The sequence below is a fragment of the Carassius auratus genome, chromosome 40, assembly GCF_003368295.1.
Source record: "Carassius auratus strain Wakin chromosome 40, ASM336829v1, whole genome shotgun sequence".
NCBI lineage: Eukaryota > Metazoa > Chordata > Actinopteri > Cypriniformes > Cyprinidae > Carassius > Carassius auratus.
Genome location: NC_039282.1, coordinates 10036110 through 10056129, shown reverse-complemented (window position 1 = coordinate 10056129; position 20020 = coordinate 10036110). Strand labels below are relative to the sequence as shown.

The following is a 20020-nucleotide window of genomic DNA, read 5'->3' as shown; positions in this document are numbered from 1 at the left end:
AGCCGCACATAGAACTTTGCGCCACACCCGGCCAGATATTTAACGCGCTCAAACGACACAGACAATGGCTTTACAGAACTGTGACTCTGCGTCCACATGGGTGTAAGGTAGATGTTCTTGTTCCGCTGGTTTTAGCTTTAGGGTACGACTACAGCAGGAGGGCGTAAAGGTGTTTTTGCATGTCTTGTCCCAGACCTGACTTTCCAGTCAGAATGACTATCGTTAGATAACTAGTCTTTCTCTAGTCCACGTGGATTTCTGTTCAGCACGTGCGTGTCTTGGAATGCAGTTCTACTCATCTTCTGTTATTATTAGTCTTAATATAGAGGATACAATTTTAAATTTGCAGTTTATAAACATGGAAATCTTATTAGTATTCAGTTCCTGAGATAAAAACTGGGAGTCTCTGACAATTTCTGGGAGCTTCTTTATTTTGAGTCTCTCTCGAGCTCTCAGTTTGAAATAATACACCCTGTTACAAAATGATTATATATATATATATATATATATATATATATATATATATATATATATATATATAATACCCTTAAGTTAATCCTGTTTGGTTCCATCCTGACAGTCTGGTATCCTTTTGTAGAAATACCTATTTATATGACAACATAAGTATATTATATATATTGAATAAAAGGTAACCGCTCAAAAGATTGGCAGATCTGTGGACTTGTAACACCTCAGAATCAGCAGATGAAAAGCAGTTTATAATGTCAGGTTGTTATCTTGGTTTATGCATTACCGGAAGGAAAACATTCAAAAAATATTTCATACAAATTAATCGGTTTTTATTTATTTTTACTTCTCTGATATTTTGTTAGCACATTTATAAAAAATAAAAATAAAAAAGTGATAGAATGAAGAAAACCAAAAGCCAAATACAGTAAAATGCACAAAATCCACACAAAAAAGAGGAAAAAATGAGAAAAATTATGCACATACACATCATTGAACATACAAACTACGGAGTAGAAAAATCAACAGTAATCAAAGAAATGACACTAGAAAATACAATACAGAGAGAAAACATTGGTGTTAAAGCTGATCTTTCACACTTTTCATCCTTCTTACTGCGTTTGGGCAATTTCCACTTTCATACACGAACAATGGGGTATAATAATTCAACATTTAAAACCCAAAAATGTGACTATGACTTTTGAGAAAAGAATGTATGGCAATGAGAAAAAGTGCTACTTCTCTCTTTCTGAGAGCAAATGAGTTCACTCTCACATTCATTATGCTTAGTACAGTACAGCTTAAGATTCGAATTCACTTGCAATATCCAAGTGAATCCATACAGGACTCACATCTAGCCTCGGCTTTGACAAAATATTCACAAAAACATGTGACAGACAATAAGTGGATGTTGCTGGGTGGATCTGACCTGTCGGGTCACAAAGGAAGGTCACATTTATGGCCACTGTTGAGAAGATATTTACTTCATTCTATCCAAGATCTCATACAAACATCTGCGTTTGTCTCTCAGTTATGGAGAAATAATCTATTTCAGATAAGTTTACAGTGAAAATACTGTTAAAGTGAGCAAGGGTGACTAAACCCAAACCCTAACATCTTCAATTCAATGCTTTCACTGAACAACATCAACACTGGAATCAAGAAACGTGATTTCAAAGTTATTCGATTGGTTTTACATAATTTTTCATACTGTTTTATGAAATTACCCATCTGTCATGCAACATGTCAGTCTAAAAGACCCATGCCCTTCCCTCGATTATATGTAGTTAACACATTTTGTCTTTCATAGGGCACCAATATGGCCTGAAACTGATTATAAGCTACAAATATAAGGGTCTTCCAAAGGGATTGTCTTCAAGCATGTCTCAAAAGTCTCCCTTTTTTAATCGCTATGAATGAAATTCAAGTCCTTAAGGTTGAGTAGCCAACTAAATTCTGCAATTGGTTTCTCTAATGTTCATCTTGACCTGCTTTTCTATTCTAGCAAGCACCGTAGTTAAATGGTAACCTGACTAGAAATCATGAGAACATACACAAAAATCTTGTATCTTGTATGGCTAACCTGGTTTTATATGTATGAAGGAGGTTGGAATAGAATGCATATACTTTGTAATGGCTAATGTATGCACCTTTGTAATTATGCATCTAATGGCATCTAATCTCTTTACCGAGAGTACACTGTGTCTCATTTTGTACCCCTCAACGCACAAAACAAAGCAAGAAGGGATCATACTGCAGCTGAATCCATCTGATATGAATTATTACTCTAAAAGTGAAACACCCTGAATAATTGTTAGAGTCAATACAATGAAAGAACACTAACAAGTGAAGCTTAACCAGCAGTACTGCATGGCTAAGTGGTGTAGGGTACGGTAAGATTGGTGTGGAATAGTATTGCTGGTGAAGATCAGTCTCTTGATCGAAATGTGAGGCTAATCCCCAAAATACCACCTTCTGAATGTACCGATATGTACAAAATGCATCATCTTGCATGTAGATGTACTGAAACAAAGCAAATAATAGCACTATTCTCATACTACAATTGTGTTTAGGTTACATTAGCCTCAGGTGCCATGTCCGGAAATCCATTAAAATCAGCCCAGTTCAGAAAAGGTGCAGTTTCATGCTCATGCTGTCCAAAGCATGCTTGTACTGTATATGATGTATCTCTCCACTTCCGATGAAAACCCACATTCAGCTTGAAGGCAGTTTGTCATATTCAAACCTCAGTTGAAGGGTCCTCATCTCGCTAGCTGAGAGCAACGTAAAGTGTTCATAGTGATTTAAAATCAGTTCACAAAAATGCAGAAATGTTTGAAAGAAACTTGGCAACATAGATGAACACTAGTGATGCAGTAATACTCTGTTCAGGAATCATCTGACTCCCTCAAACTTGAGAGGATTTCACTGATTCTGCTTCGTTGTGCTGTGAAATCAAATCGTGAGAAAAAAGGGGCTTGCGCTTCTTTCTTGTCAGGCAGTATGTAAAAGGCATCATTTGTTTTTCTAGACCTGCCTTTCACAGTGTCTATTCAGTCCATTGCACGTAAACGTGTTTTTGTGTGGCACATTGTGAGACTCTTGGTTGCTTTGGCTGCATTTTGTGCCTGTCTGAGTGTTACAGTATGTGCCTGTTGAGAAAATATGAGTGTGTGTGTATGTGTGTCAGACAGGAGGAGGAATCAGGGAGGTGTTTATCACTCTTCTTGTGACATTCCGTTCTCTTCTTTTATTTCCCACCCTCCTTCATCCTGGTCTTTATGCTAGCTGCTGTCATTTGTGCGTTGCAGTTAGACAAAGGCCTCAGGGGTTGCGCTGTTGTTGATCTGGACATAGATCTTGGGGTCTTCCTCGCGCTCTTGCTTCTCTCGACGCAGCCGCCTGCCGTAACACAGAAGATAACTGGGCAGGCAGAATCCCAGCATGCTCAAGACCAGTAACCCCACGTTAACCTAAGCAGAAAGACATTAAAGCTTGGAGATGAGCAAGCACAAATCTATAGTAAAACAGATTATCAAAAAAGAAAAAGAAGGCAGGGAGATCTGGATGCGAGCTTGTAGTTGATTGTAAGAAATGGGTGGAGTTTAAAAAAGTGGAAATAAAGTATTATAAACATAACTCTTAAAAATCAGACATCAAAACTTCAGATTGGCCGCTGATCTGAATATTTGTCCCTCTGAATGTCTGTGCTTATTTTTATTATATGTTTATGGTACCTTTTTGAAGCCTGGACAATATATGCTATGGAAGCCCATTTCCACCATGGAATAAAAAAAATGTTTCTCAATTTTTTTTTTTATCTCACAATTCTGACTTTTCTTTTCACAGTTACCTTTATTATGTTTTATTCTGTAATTGCAATATGTGAACTGAGAATTCTGATTTAAAAAAAGTCTATATTATATTTAGCATTTCTGCAAATTTTGCCTTTGTTACATGGATGATAGAAAATGAAGGTAAATAAATCAGGGCAGAATTTAAATTTGTGGATGCACAATCTCTTTAAATATTAGTAACAGACTGTCTGCTCACCCAGAGTGGATCTCCATCCAGCGGGCCCATCATGGCCATGAAGAGAGGCTGCTGCAGCAATGCAAAAAGTGCGCTAATAAGGGACTGCATTCCCGTCAGACTGCCGAACTGAGAAGAAGGGTACCTGCACCCATAAAATAACATTGTTCTTTAATCGTGTTTAAAAGCAACATCAGTCAACACCCAAAACACAAAGCCATACTCACACAGCTGCATACAAGCCGCCAACGGCAGAGTGGATAAAGCCTCTCACAATGGTGTGCAACACAAAAGACAAAATCTAGGAGGAAAACAAAAAGCTAAGGTTACCCAGTTCTTCCCCAAAGCAAAAATAACCCTACTTTATGTAACACATAAATAATGAGAAGCTAGCTTTTAAACAAAGCCAGAGTCAGTGCTGCCACTGAGGGGTGCTGTTGTGCTACCACAGCCCAATCTATCCACTGCTGTAACTTGAGTGGCTCTGCACCACTTTCTCTCCAATCGGGTATTCTATTACACGCGGGCAACAAGACTGATGTTTTGCTCTCAGTTACCTGTAGAGGAAGATTGGGAACAAGGCAGGTCAATCCAAAGCCGACCAGCAGCAAATTAGTGAAGATGAATGCACGGGTGGCATTGATGATCTTCTGGATCTGCTTGTCGCGTTTCTTTGGCTGAGTAGGATCCCTGAAGGAAAAGCCACATTACGCTTGTAATCAAATAATAATTACATACTGGACTGATTGGCAGTAAGATGCATTAGGCAGCAGGATGCACATTGTCACACTCACTTTGCAACTTGTTTTTCATTTTCGTCCTCACACTCTTTGAGCCTCCAGTCCATGATGTAACCGATCACAGGGGCCGTCAGGAGACACAGCAACTGTAGCACCCCGAAGATAGATGTGTACGTGCTCACTGAGAGAGAAATATAGTTGAGTCTGAACATTGTTTTAAGGGTCATTACATCAAAAGAGGTTCATTTTGGCAAAAAAAATGCCAAATTTTATGTGCTGCTACTGTAATACAGATATTTGGCTGCCATTCAAAAGTTTGAAGTCAGTAAAATGGTAAGCCACTAAGAAGTAATAATATAGTAAATAATTAAAATTGCACCTAATGTCAAATTAAACAAATTATATATTAACATATTTATTTATTAAACATTATAAAATATATTTATCTATGAATACATACATTTTAATATATTGTAGTATATTTGTATCAATATAGCTTGAGATGGAATAATGCAATTTATTAAAACTTAAATATTTTTCTCATAAAATGTAAAATATCAGAAATTTACAGCCTTTAAAAATGGAAAATACACCATTTCATAGAATGACCCATGAGGTGGACAGATGAATGATTGGATGGACATTATACCGTGCACTGATTCAGCTGCATCATAGCAATCTCTAGCCACCAAGGGCCGGGTTCATGCTTTTACATGACAACATGAATCAATGTCAAATGAAGGTGGAAGAGGCGGTGGAGGAAGGAGGAGGTAGAAACATGGTGGGGGGTGGGGTGAGAGGAGTGAATCAAGAATGCATCTAATTTTGGCTGCAGTCTTACCCATTTCCATCCTCTCCACTGAAAAAACACACCAAGCAGCATGAAAAAGGAGAGAGAGTGCAAACAAGATGACAAGAGACAGACAGCAAGGAATAAGGAGCGTGAACCTGCTGTGGCCATCCGACTACATATTAAACACATGATTAATAGTGTTAGGCAGCCAATCACTGCATGTGAGATCAGAGAACAATTAAAAGGAAAGCTTTAAGAGAAATAGACTAGAGTGCAACAGTGCTTTTTATGGAAGTTTTTTCCCATGATTTTCTCCACAGGCACCCCAAAGACATGAACATTTTAAATGCACTGCAAAAATTAAAATGTATTTATTTGAATATAATTGATTTATAATAGATTAATATTCTATCACTATTATAATAATAATATAAAAATAATACATTTATATAATTTATACATATTTACAATTAAAACTGCTTAAAATTTATTGTAAAATATTCAGATCATCTCAAACATAAGTGTTCGAAAAAACAGAATGGGACCTTAACTACCGAAAACCAACTGTTGTAGAATGTTCCATAGGTGACATACAGCATTTGAGCAACAGAAACAGCTATTAGCCTGAGGCATCAGACAACTTGTTTGGCAGCATGATGTGAGTATTTGTCAAACACGCATACCTTTGCTTAGGTCTCCATATGAAAGTGACTCCAGAATATTGTTCATGGCCCCCATGTAGAAGATGAGACGGAGCTGAGTCACACACATTGTGATGAGGCTGAGCATGAATATGGGGCTAAAGATGCTCTGCATGAAGGACTGGGCTGAAAAACACATTCAATAAAACTATTATCAATAACAATCATTTTTATAATAATATTTCAAAATTGCACACTGTGATTGGACAACCATATGTGCCAACACCTTTAACTATGCACATATTCTTGCTGCCATACCATTTACAAAAGCATCTTTCCATTGAAAACCACTGTGAACTTGATCATAGCAATTTAAGCTGGATGCTTCAATGCCTTTAAAACTGCAAAAGCATGTAGGGTCAACGGGGTGCTGTTCCCATGGAAAATGATTCTGCAGATGTTTGGATGGCCAGGCAACAATTTTATGCCTGGCACAGTAACACAGAGGCCGGGGGGTCTGAGTTTGTTAATAATCCACTAAATCGAGTGCCATAAATGCACACTGCCGCCCACTGACCAGCGCTAGAGAGGCCTTAACGCTGCCTGTTACCTGGTACATTGGGAATCTGACCTCAATGCACTTGATATGCTCTGGAACAGATGCACAGACACAAACAAACTACCTCATTATTTCTCTAAATACACAAACACACACACACACACACACACTTTCCAGTCGCTGCAATGAGTCTGACAGTAACTGACTGCAGTAATGGAAACACAGGGTGGTGAAGGCATTAGCGCTTTATGGATGACAGTTAGACTGGATCAGCATCAGTCTGTCTTTCTCAAAGATTTCCAGCTGCATCTCTAAAACAGCTCCTCAGCACTATCTGCCCTCTCCCTAGCCACCTTCTCCACCCCTGCCAATTTTAGCCCCAGACATACCCCAGTGCCATGGGTCCTCCAAGTCTGAATCAATTGCACGGTCCGTTTACTACAAAAGAGCCCAACCCAGACCCCCGTTGAGTGTTGCAAACCCCCCCCAAAAAAATGTGCAGGCAGGGAGTGGGGGTATTTTTGCAGTATTCTGACAAGTTTGAGGTGAATTTGGAATAATTGCACGGCACAGATTTGGGTTAGTAGAAGCAAAGTGCAAACACAGCATGTGCCTTCAGCCTCAAATGGATTGGCAAACTCCAGATGTCAGAAACAGGGTGTAAAGCTAACGAAGGAACCCCCATGCACAATAAAGGGGATTTACTGAGGACCATTCATTAACACCGCCCCCGAATATTCCCAGTTTGTCTGGACACCAAGGGGTGCTCAGTGAGGGGGGAGGTGATGTACAGTGGTGAAGGCCAAGTCTCTCTGTGTTCTGTCCAGATCTTTCTGAAATATGCATGAATTCCAGATTACATAAGACACTTCAATGTGATGAACAAGGACTTTGTTCAACACATTAAAACAACGGAAATAAATTAGATTTGGTAAGCCAATTGCCACTATTCTGACTTCAAAATTAACAAGTTACATTACAGATAACTTTAAATTACTCTACAGTTGGCCCTCATGTCACCAGCTCATTGGTTTGATTCTTCAGGGTCTTCATGAAATGTCTGCAACATACTTAGGTTAAAATTCCTGACTGGTTGTGTAAAACAACACCCTTGTAACCATGTCAAAAACAGCTCTGTGCACAGCGACCCGTTTTGGTGCATGTCTCTTTAAATGATAATGAGCTACTGCTCACCCCGCCCCTCTCTTCTATTTTTTGTTTATTCGGTGGCACATTATCATCAAAAACAAAACGAATCAACTGCGTCCTCAGTGCCTCTGATGTCAGGAAACAAAAGAAGACTCTTATGTTCACTTTTACGTCCAACTACAAAACACCCTCATTGCTTACGAGAAGTTGACGACGCTACAGCGCAGATGGCTGAAATATCCTGTCCTAAAACTTTTATTTCAAGGTTTCAGATTGTTCAGATCATCAGAAATAAGCCTTGTCAATACAAAACATGTCAGTAAGAATGATACTCACATTCCTCCTCAGACTTGCACTGGACCTCCAGATCAACGGTGGACAGGCAGAGTTTATTGCCCTCTTGGGTGGCCAGCTGTTGAGGATTGTTCTTCATTGAGTGGCCAACACTCAATCTCCGACCAACGGTGGTCACCTGCCTGTAGAACTGTTTCCCTGTGATCTTATGGTCAAAGCCCAGCCAGCTGAACTTGATCTTCACGCTATTAAAGGGACAAGGTTGAGCGTGAGACAATAAGTGAATTCCATTCCATCAGAACCTTCAATAAATGGATACAGCAAACAAAATCATGGCAGATCAATTCAAATCTTTGTTTTTCTTCCAAAAATGAACCCAAGATATACTATTGCTCAAAAGTTTGAGGTCCATAATACTATTTTATGTTTTTGAAAGAATGCTCATTAAGGCTGCATTTTTATTGCATTATATGTGAAAAACTTATTTATTAGAATATATTTTAAAATGTAATTTATCCCTGAGATGACAATGATGAATTATCAGCTGCCATGACTCCAGTCTTAAGTGTCACGTGAACCTTCAGAAAACATTTCTTCTTATTATTAATATTGAAAATGGTTGTGGTGATTAATACTTTTGTGGAAACCGTGATGCATTTTTTTCAGGTTTTTTTGAGGAATAGAAATGTCAAAACAACAGCATTTATATAAAATAGAGATCTTTTGTAATATTCTAAATGTCTTTACTGTCACTCTTGATCTAGTTAATGCACCCTAGCTCAATAAATGTACTTATGTAAAAAAAAAAAACAGCAATGCACAGACACACTGAACACACATACGTGTAATCCATATCCTCGGGTCCAGGGAATGGCTCGAGTGGCCAGTTGAAGAAGCAGTTGATGTAGACCAGGCCGGCACAGCCAGCCCACACCAGGAGGATGGTGATGAAGGCAACACCAAGGTCATAGATCACCTGATAGAGCAACAATCATCATCATTATCACAGATTTAAGATTGGCTTAAACAAGTCCAACTTGGGCCTCAGGTTTACCTTTATTCCTGGGAAGGTGACGGCGGATGAAGCATAAGAGCCAATCATGAGTGCGATGAAAGTGGAGCGGAGATCACCAAACATGCTGGGAAGCTACAGAAGAGATGAACAAGGGATATCAAAAACTTTTCAGGTTTGAACTTTTTTAAAGACTGTACTTGGGCCCAGTGCCCATCATGAGTAAGAAAGGCAAATAGATTTATACATATGTGAACATAATATACAAGCCATGAGCAAAACAAACACAGAAATGTTGAAACAGGATCTGCTGTAAATGACAAAACATGTCAAAAATAGCAAAAGGTATGAAAGTAAACACATCAGGGGAACAGTGATATTCTTTGATGGGAGCAGCATCTTTGCTGTGAATGTTTTTAGCAGTGAGAGAAAGTGTAAGGGACGCTGGAGAAGCTTGCATAATGCTGTTGCCTTTAAGCAGGGCGGAGGAGTACAGCACTGGCTGTTCCGTACTGCACTGTCAGAATAAACAACTGTCAGACACCACCGAGAACATACAGAGGAAGGAAGAGAGCCTGAACGACTAAGATAGAGAACGACAGGGTCTCTGAGAAGGAAATGAGGCAGAGAGACCAATATTTTCTTTATTAGTATCAGTAGTATGCAGTGTATTTTTTAGTGCTCAATAGTATTCAAGAGAATATTCTTAAAGATCATTAGTCTACAGTACACTTTTATATTTTATTTATTTATTATTAAGTTAATTTTTTATTATTTGTTATTTATTTTTTAAAGATTTATTTCAAAGTAAATTTAATTTAATATAGAATCAGAAACAGAATGAGATTATTTTTTTGTGTTTAAGCAAACACACACACACACACACACACACACACACAAAACAAGACACAGATAATATAAATAAAATAGGATTTAATAAAACTGCATACAATTAATAATTAATATAATTTCATCAAATAAATTATGTAAAAATAATTCATTAATATTCATTCCAAATTTATAATTTGTCACTTATTTTTATTTTATTTCAATTTAATTTAAATAATGAATTAATTAATTTATATTATTAATTTTTTTTTTGCAAGTTTTTACATTTTGTCAGATTGTTCTACTCCATGTTTCTTATTGTCTGTGTATTTTCCATTTTCTCTGTATATACAAATCCTCCTTCTATGTCCCACCTGTTGACAGTTGCCAGCTGATAGCGTCTACAGTATATGGCATCCACAACACACAGTTCAACATCGACACAGATTTTCTGACAACTCTCTGAAGCTCTCCGTTGGAACCCAACCCAGACGTTCCTAGAGCCGAAACATCCCAGATGACACTTACAATACCTCTCACATCGCATTGCGCCTGTGGCTGGAGAAGCTGTGTAAGAACAGCTTTTGGCTAATGGACTTTGAACAGAGCCAATGAAGAACAGAGCTCCACATGATGAGCCTGTCAGACAGAGACTAATGGCTATTTTCTTGGAGTTGAGTAACATAAGTACCCAGAGACTGTATCAAGAACACTCACTGATAGCTGAAACCATACACCCCTCCCCATCGCCCCTACAACACATGTAGTCATCTATAAAAACGTCTTTACTGCGATGTAAATTATTTTATTTATTTGTGAATTAAATATATATTTATCTTAATTTTTATATGTTGAGGTTTTGTGGGAAAACAAGTCAATTAATGAGAAATCACACCCATCGTCATTTTGATTTTGGGTTACTCCCCGTTTGTGCAACATATGACCACAGAAAGCTGTCAAATCCTTTTTCATGCTCTTTCTGTGTGAGGAAGGATGGTGAGTCATTGGAAATGGATTGGGGGGAGGGGGATAAAGTGGTTTAGTCATAGTTGCTACCATGAGAGAACGACAATGAGAGAAAGGAAATGAATACAGGGACAGAAGAGAAAGAAAAACTCTTCAAGGCAAGCCAGTAAAAGCTAGTACAGGCTGGTCATGTCCTGACATTGCAAAATCCAAATATAACTGCCAGAGGATCACAGATACTCTGTCTGTCAGTTATATTCATGATAGGCCTACTTAATATGCGCTTGGTTATTATTTGTTCCACATTTAGCTGTCTGGTAGGCCCTGATGCATTTTAGTTGACTAATTCTAAAATAAAATAAGAGAAAACATTCACATCTCCTTTTGAGCCAGAATTCAATGGACACACGGAAAACACCATTGTGTATGACATGAACAGCTTGTCTCTGATTATGATGGCATGAGTGTTGTTTAATCTAATAATGTTTTCTGAAGTCTACAAGCTCTTATTCTGCCATTATAACCCATTTGTCTATTCTGTTCCTCACTTGACTCACCATCCTAAAGAAATGGGTTATAAATGGATTGAAGGCACAAATACTAAAAAAGAAAACAGCATTAGTGCATCAGAGAGAGAGAGAGAGAGAGAGAGTGAGACAGAGCTGAGATTAAAAAATAACAGGATATCCCCAACAAATCCATAATTTTATAGCTCAGAGGTTGCTATTTTATATATTTGATTCCATCAAAAATGTATAATTTATGTCAAACAGTAAGAGTATAATTTATGATATACTGTACAATAAGAGTATAGAGCTATAAAATGATCATTGATTAAATACTAATACATTTTCTTTATCATTGCAAATATTAGATAGATTTACTTAAAAAAATTATTGTGTAAGATAAGAGGATGTTCAAGGATTTAATCTAACCCATTGGTAAACAGGTTTTAATGGTTCAAAGAGCAAAACAACCTAACATCTGAAGTTGTGTTGGGTAAGACGTGATGTGATTGCTTGTCACAGAGCCAGTGGATGGCGGACACAGTGCTAAAACAGGATAGAGGATTGAGGTCAGACAGTGAATCAGGTGGCTAGGAGGAGGCTGGGGGGGTGGTGGGGGAGACCGGTCCAGCCATCAGACAAAGAGCTGAGTCAGTGCACTGGGAAAACATCAGAGGTGTGCTGGGAGGAAACACAAGCTCTCCTGCACTTAACTTCTGGACTATTAACTGCTGAGTGCACAAATACAGAGAGACGGATAGAGAGACAAAAAAGTGAGGAAAAGAAAGAGCCAACTTCACCTAACTTGGTTAGTTTTAAGAATTATGAGGCTAGGTTATTTCTAGAATATAACGTTCAGAAAAGTTTCTCTTCAGCAGTTCAGTAAAGTTCAATTAAAGTCTACAGACCTTATGCAACCTTACGTATGCAGCCATCTTTAGAATTTTGTCTTTGAGCTTCCTTTTTTGCATAGATTTTTTATAGCTGCTGTTTCTATGGACCATTATTCATAAGCTGTCTGCCATCTTGGAATGGTCAAAGTAGGTCCATGAACACTTGAGATCAAGTTGTCTATATTTCTGCAACCCTAGTAATGCACATGTATGAATATCTTTCTCTGCAATAGACTTGAAAATGATTTTGTTAAATTCAATACAACAAGACAAACAAGACAGTACAACCTATACTGTGAACCCCAGGTTCTAACATCTTGTCACAACAACCAGCAGTGTTAAACACACAGTTGTACAGAACAGCTGGGAAAAGGTTATAAGAACACAACGGCTGAGATAACAGTCTGTACTGTTCCACTATGCACTCATGCATGTTAGTTCACTCTCTCTCTGTGTGTGTGTTTTTCTCTGTATATATGTAACAGATGGACGGTTGCCCGGACAAACTAAGGCATGCTGCAAAGGTAGCACAAGAACCCGGGACAGAACATCAACAACACAAGCACAGAAACTGGTTCGAGGAACTGCCTTCAGTTATGAACTCTCGAGACCCCGATGAGGTTTTCTATGACCTCAGAGCAGCGTGCAGAAACAAGAGACAACCACCCTTCAGCTGGCAATGAGCACAACTTCATGTTTACTCCAACCCAGTCTGCTCTCTTTACATCTCCTGTTGATGTTTCTCAATATGAACCCAATGCACTGCACTGAAACATGAAACTAGACAGAGAGAAACAACTAGTGGTCAAACCGATATTGGTTTTTTGACAGCCAATGCAGATAACTTGGAAAGCAGTAGAGCCGATATATATATATATATATATATATATATATATATATATATATATATATATATATATATATATATATATATATATATAATATTAATATTTAAGAAATGTTAAATAATTTCACAATGGATTAAAAATAAATGTGCAAAATGAAAAGAATTTAGATTAAAAAGTATTTTTTCACAAAAAAAATATTTAATAAAAATATAATTTAAAAGGAAGTAAACACTGAAACCAGAGTATGCATTCTAAGGTAGCATACTGAACAGAACTTCACATGTGACTGATTTGCACATTCCAGACAGAAGATCAGTGTAGCAGTCAGCCGCGGGGCTACCACTGGGCCCTTAGGTCCGGGCCCACCCATTTTGGCCCAGACCTATGAGTAGTGAGTGATTTTAATTCTAGCGGTTCATCCAATAAGCAGCCCGAGGAAAGCTTTGAGTGAAAGCTTCTCAGCCGATCAGTGGCTTCTACCCCACATGTGGACTCTGCATCATCACCAGCAAGTGATCCAATGAAATGAATGACATTGGCGGACGTTGGTTAGAATAGTATGCTATTTTGAATTCAGCCACTAAGAATGAGTCATTGAATCATCCACTCAACTCATTTGTTCAAAAACACAGATTCATTCAGAAGGCTATGGTGCTTTGAGTGTTTGCTAAGGTTTTGTAGGTGGTTTCTAGACCGTATCTTTGGCATTGCAGTGTGGTTGCTTGGGTATTCTACATGGATGTTATGGCATTGCTAGGTGATTTCTAGGGAGTTGCTAAAAACTATTTTAAATCACAATCTATGTTATTGTCAGCCAATTTTAGGATGCTGGAAATCCAATTAAGAAAAGGGTCTCTATAAAGATGAATAAATTATGCACCAGTTTTTGGGAGCAGGAAACAGTGGCACGTGGCCAGTTTATGAGATTGCGGTACGGTCTTTATGCAAAAGACAGGAGAGGACAGGACACCCATGGAGACCCACAAGTGTTACGTGAGCACTTACTGTTAGCGAAGTGAAGGTCATGCACATTCCTCCAAACCCATTCAGCGCCAGCGCGAAGAAGATTAGGATGGAAAGATCTGCGAAAGAAAAAGATAAAGAAGGTCAATGACAGCGGGGACAGACTGGTATTAACAGTAATGGTGGATTGCATACATACTTCTAGGGTCACTAGCCCCATATGCAATCATGACGCAGGAGAGGGCAAACGAGGCACTGTGAAAAGATCATTTCATGTTATTGAAATAATATAATAGAAAAGAAAAGAAAATTAATAATACTTTTTCACCATATAGTGCATTTTTATTTAGAGTTTTTAGATGCCAGTTTTCCTCTTGTACCTGCCAAGCAGCCTTAATTTGCGTGGGCCGTATTTGTCCATGATGATGCCGAGGGGCAGCGTTATGGCGCTGAGGAGGAAGGAGCCGATTGTGAAGGCCAGGTTCAGCATTTCATCTTGCTCTTTACAGATGGACCAGCCATTCATCTGAAGATTATCCTCCTCTTCACCTCTCAGGACTTCTGTCGTATTGTTTTCATTCTCAGATATGTTCTTCCCTGTACTGTTACCTGGAGGATTGGAGAGGGCGAAACAGAATGTAACCAAACTGAGCAATCTATTCACCAAACTTGCACTAACCAGTGTGGAAATTCATGTTGGTTTAAGCCGGTCTTTTCAGCAGGGTAGTCAATGTACACATGGACTAACTCCAACTCTTACTTTTAGAAAACCAGTTATAACACTCTGGGAAGTGAAACAGGAAATGCTTTTGTGAGATACAGTGGCCACCATTGCGCCCCCCTCCCAAAGGGGCCAGGATGCTGGGCAAAGGGTCAAATAAACAGGCTGCTCTACACTGTAAACAACTGTCAGAAATAGCATTAGAGTGCATCTGAACCCCCCACTGGAGTTCAGCCTCTTAAAACTGCTAAGGCATGTGCAGCTTGACTAACATTTAACCCTGTCCTTTCACCCAGGCTTCCCTGGTTGTTTTGACTAGAGATAATCACGCTTTGGCTGGGCAACAAGTCTCATACTCGGTTCTTGAAGATTCAAGAAAACTGTTTATCCACGCATTCTTCTGAAATGCAAACAGCCTTGAAAATGTTCTGGAATAGCTTGTTCTGAGCTGGACAGATGGGGACGGCGCTGTTTGCAGCATATGGAGGAAGCTGTTATGAACATAACAGGGTGGCCAAGAGACATTTGTGTGAGGGATTTTTGTTCAAATGTGATAAGTAAACAAATGACATGTGTTTGTGGAGCAGAGATGGTCTGAGTAAGTGATTAAAATGAGAAGAATTGGTTTAAAGCTCACTGATTGATTATTAATAGACATATCTGCTGAGCTTTAGATGTTTTCCTGAGTAATGAAGGAAGCGCTGAAGGAAGTCAATACACTCCAGCTTCAACAGCTGCTGCAGTTAGCTGTAACAGACTGACACAAAAAGTGGCATATGTTTTTACTCTTCTTCATGAAATGAATGAATAAAAAAAGGATTTGTTCTCTATTCAATCTACAATTTCAGCCATATTGCTCCTCAAATTAAAAAGGTAAAAAAGGAAATATTTTACTAAATTTAATGGATGAAAAAAATGTTTTATTTATATAATTATTTTAAGACTGTTAAGATTTTTTGGATTGTTATATAAAATTTTATTTTATGTTACGCTACCTTTCAAAAGTTAGGGATTAAGATTTATTTTTGATACTAAATATTTTTTATATAATAAAATAATTATAATATTTTTTTGATAATAAAAAATTTGATACTTGGACAAAAAACAACAACACAGTTTCAACAAAGATATTAAAAAACACACTGTTTTTTAAATAATAAATGTAATATTTATTATTTATTTATTTGTTTGTTTGAGTACCAAATCAGCATTATAGAATGATTTCTGAAGTAATTTCTGGAAATTCAGCTTTGCCATAGAAGGAATTAGTTATGTTTTGAACCAATAAATGTAGATTTGGTTAACATAAGAGACTACTTTTAAAAAACATTTTTAAAAAACTTACAGACACAAAACTTTTTAAATGTAGTATACTTTTTTTATAAATACAATTTCAAATAGAAAAATACATAACATTTTATAAATATTTAACAAAAAAAGAGACCTAAAACAGGCTCCATTTTCTTTAAGTTTTAAGTTAAGTTATTTTTCCTCTGCTTTTGGGGTAAATATGACTTACAGATGTTCTTGCATGTTTTGTTGGATTCACCTTTTAGTTCTGTTCAGATGAGCAAAGAGCTCTATTGTTTCAGATGTTTCAGTTCCCACTGTTCTACTAGATCTAATCAGCAACAGCAAAATCAGAGACATCCAGGCCTGGTTTTCCATTTGGTTTGAAATGGAGAAGTGAAAGAAGAACAGAAAGAGATTTCAACACGAGTCTGAAGTACAAAAAAACGTCATGAACTCAGACTCGGTTCAAACTGGGCTGAAGCATTTAGCCAGACAAGCATTTTCCTTGTCAGTGTTTCCTCACGCCCGCTGATTAAAGAGAACCAACCAGCTGATAATGTGCTGTGAAAAGCTGAGTCCAAGGAAAAAGTAGGTGAGGAAATGGCAAGTTAATCTCATATTTACACTGAGCAAATGCTTGAGCCACATTTACTTCCTTGTGTCATCAGTCATGTGAGTCCTGGTGTCTGGAATCTCTGAACTAGATGCTGACGACAGTTGAAATGAAAGACAGAAGGGAAGTGTGAATGTACCGGACTGCAATAGGCACTGATAACTGTATCCTCTCTCACTATCCCATCAATAGAAGTGTCAAATTGGTGTTGTACTAGTTATCACTCAATGTATGCTAACAGCAAGGACATCTGTGTTCTTGTGTTTGGAATTTGAGCCTCACACTTCACATAGTAGCATGAACCACAAACTCTCAAACAGGAGATAAGTGAAGAATGCCGTCCAGACGTGCCTTTTAGATCATGGCTATTAGAGTAGCCAGGCAGTTTCTTCAGAATTGTGATAAATTGCTTAAGAGGCAGATTTCATAGTGGAAAAATAAATCGGGCCAGTTCCGAGCATCGTTGAGCCTCCTGACCAGACCTGTTTTCTCTATCTAAAAAATAAAAAATTATATATATAAAATTTTTACTATTACATAAACTCATGCAATTAAGTAATTATAAAATCTAAAATCTGTTGCAGTTTTACACAATAGCCTCTGTTGCAAAATAAGAAAAATTTTGTTGGTCAACTCAACATCTTTGCTAGATGCATCCCAAAGATGTTTTAGGTCAAACAGTAAAACATTTATTGTTTAAATCTGAGTGGGGAAAGTGTGACAGCAAAGCTATTAAAGCCATTGATATTGTATATAGGTAAGATTTTCCTTTGATGCTCATGTAATTATTTGCAGCATTCAGTCTGTCATCTATAGCACATTTAATGTCTTTATGAGTGTCAATACATTTATGTTTGTTTCTGTAACTCAACCTGCACTGAGAGCACTCTTTTCTTCCCCTTCTTACCTGGTTCTCTGCAGAGGTAGGAGTAAAAGCCCTCTGATTTTAACATAATGAGCAGTGAGCCCCATCCGAGCAGAACAGCAGAGAACAACAGGTTTTCGATGACCGCAGTAATCGCCATCCACCATCGCCTGGAGAAGGCTGTGGCCAGTGAGGGAGCCATGACTGAAGGAGATGATACAGTCTGTGCTGGTAATACAGAGGAAAAACCCAGTAAACTAGGAAATCCTGTGAAAGTAGCAACAGAGTTGGGTATTAGATATTTAATGGTAAATATTAAATAATATTATTAAATTACGAAACCTTTTACATATTAAATACATGTATAATGACACATTTTTCATTGTTATATATTTTTTTATTCTCCCAACGATTTCACAACATTGTTTTTCACAGCATATAGAGAATGTTCCTTTGTTGCCATTTGTCATAAGCGCAACTCCCTCAGAACATCATTTATATCCCGTTTCTTTGTCTCGCCTTGCTATGAAACAACTCATAAACAAAAAACAGCTGAGTTCCAAAAGAGAATGTTGTTGATTGAATCCCCGCCCACTTGTCCGCCTCTAGTCCCGCCCTACTATCCTCCGATTGGCTGTCCGAACGCTCGCTTCTCCCCTCATTGGCTAACCGATAAACAGATTCAGAGAGCAGCTCCACGTGAGACCAAGATCCAGCCGGTTCGAACCAGTGCGGCGCGATTCGATCGCTTTGTGTTCCTAAATATCTTTGTGCAAAATCTATTTAACCACAGGGTACGTGACATTACGTCGTAATTATACGATTCGATTTTGTTTGCTTTGCATAAGCGGAGCGGTTTATGGGATGAAAATAGAAATCTTGCTCAAACTGTTTTATATGTTAATTTAAGCTTCATAATAAACATTGGAAATTGGTCGTTTTACTGGTTGGATTTATTTGCGCGCGGTGTCTCCTTTGTGTTAATGATAAGCTGTATCCTGCGGAAAACGAGCATCCCGAAACTGGTCTGAACTGGACAGGCATCATCATCATCAGTGCCTCCGCCTGTGTGTTTATGTGTACCCCTTTCCCCTCCTTCATGCACAGAGAGCTCAGCTGTTCGTGGATACACTCTCTGCACACTCAATAACAGACGCGTAAAACACACTTCCTGCTTATCGAGTCACACTATTGTTCTGCACTAGGCTAAATAAATACTCGCTGTATAAATGCAGACATTGTAATATATACCTCATATATGATGTACAAACAGTTATATTTGCCATTCACCATATATGAAACTGCAAAACACGGTTTCTGACGGCAGATGTAAGAACAAGAATCAAATAAAACGCCACTTACATGACAACCATTAAGCATTTTTTTTCAGAATTAAACAACTGTCGAAGCTATTAGCGTAAGTTGAATATAATACAGCTGTTTGTGATAGATTCTGAACAAAGATGCGGGAGAAAACTAATACACCGCTTTATAGAAATCAAATAACACGTCTCAGTCCAGCTAGTGTCATAACCACTGATTTATATATATAACTATATTTTAGATCAGTGGTCAAAACGCAAAAAAACATGCATTGATATGATAAATACAAAGATTTAAGAATGGTGGAAATTTGATAATCGTTGTCATATGGAAGAATTATCCTAGGAAAAAATATCCTTTTTAAAACAACATCTAATGTAAACCTTCTTCCTAAACGGTTTTGTGAACTAATACAATATCGACAGTCTTAACGAGTAAACTTACAATAGAACAATCTTATAAAAATATATACCTATTTTCCTTCACCAAATCCTCGCTTCGGCTGTCTTCAGAGTAGAAAAGGAATAAACAACCTTCTGGTGCCGATTTCACTCTTTGGGTAATGTTCATACATCAATTTACTTTCCAGCATCTCTTATTCCCGATTTTATATTTGCACCGCTTGCTTCACAAAAACAAGCCAACTTTCCCATTGGCTGGCTCCTGAGCTAGAGATGAAACCAGCCAATCAGAGCGCAACTCGGCTAATATATATATACATATATATATATATATATATATATATATACACACACACACACACACACACACACACACACACACACACACACACACACACACACAAATAAAAAACTGAACTAAGCCGTCCTCAAACTTCATGATTTCTCAAGTAGTCAAGCTGGTATATTACTGCAAAATGCACCAAAAGACTGACTTATGTACCATATAGTAACATATCGTCATTGAAATCGCCAGATGTCTCGATGGGACATAGCCTACATTATGGTTTTCACAAGAAAAATCAACAAATCACTTTGCTCTCTGGTTCCTATC

At 37.9% G+C, this 20020-nt stretch overlaps 1 protein-coding gene across 2 annotated transcripts; it reads right to left on the bottom strand.

The window, feature by feature from the left end:
* Positions 1–1213: 1213 nt before the first annotated feature.
* Positions 1214–19628, bottom strand: LOC113058529 (large neutral amino acids transporter small subunit 4-like). Of its 2 annotated transcripts, none has more exons than XM_026226499.1 (14): positions 19479–19628; positions 17726–17950; positions 14572–14800; positions 14391–14446; positions 14234–14310; positions 9230–9322; positions 9018–9151; positions 8218–8420; positions 6216–6359; positions 4794–4920; positions 4557–4689; positions 4227–4300; positions 4021–4144; positions 1214–3440 (listed from the first exon to the last, which is right to left on the bottom strand). In XM_026226499.1, the coding sequence occupies exons 2-14, from the start codon at positions 17883–17885 to the stop codon at positions 3279–3281; spliced, it is 1716 nt and encodes a 571-aa protein (XP_026082284.1). In that variant the 5' UTR covers positions 17886–17950; positions 19479–19628; the 3' UTR covers positions 1214–3278. The 2 variants fall into 2 exon arrangements, with proteins under 2 accessions (XP_026082284.1, XP_026082285.1); XM_026226500.1 differs by having other exon boundaries at positions 17726–17911; positions 19479–19607.
* Positions 19629–20020: the final 392 nt, after the last annotated feature.

Bases quoted from the DNA above. Each gene is read 5' to 3' on its own strand.
- LOC113058529 (XM_026226499.1), bottom strand. From the start codon at position 17,885: ATGGCTCCCTCACTGGCCACAGCCTTCTCCAGGCGATGGTGGATGGCG. The intron at 14,447-14,571 runs GTACAAGAGGAA...ATCTTTTCACAG, and splicing joins AAATTAAGGCTGCTTGGCAG to TGCCTCGTTTGCCCTCTCCT. The intron at 6,360-8,217 runs GTGAGTATCATT...TGTGTTTTTCAG, and splicing joins GTGCAAGTCTGAGGAGGAAT to CCCAGTCCTTCATGCAGAGC.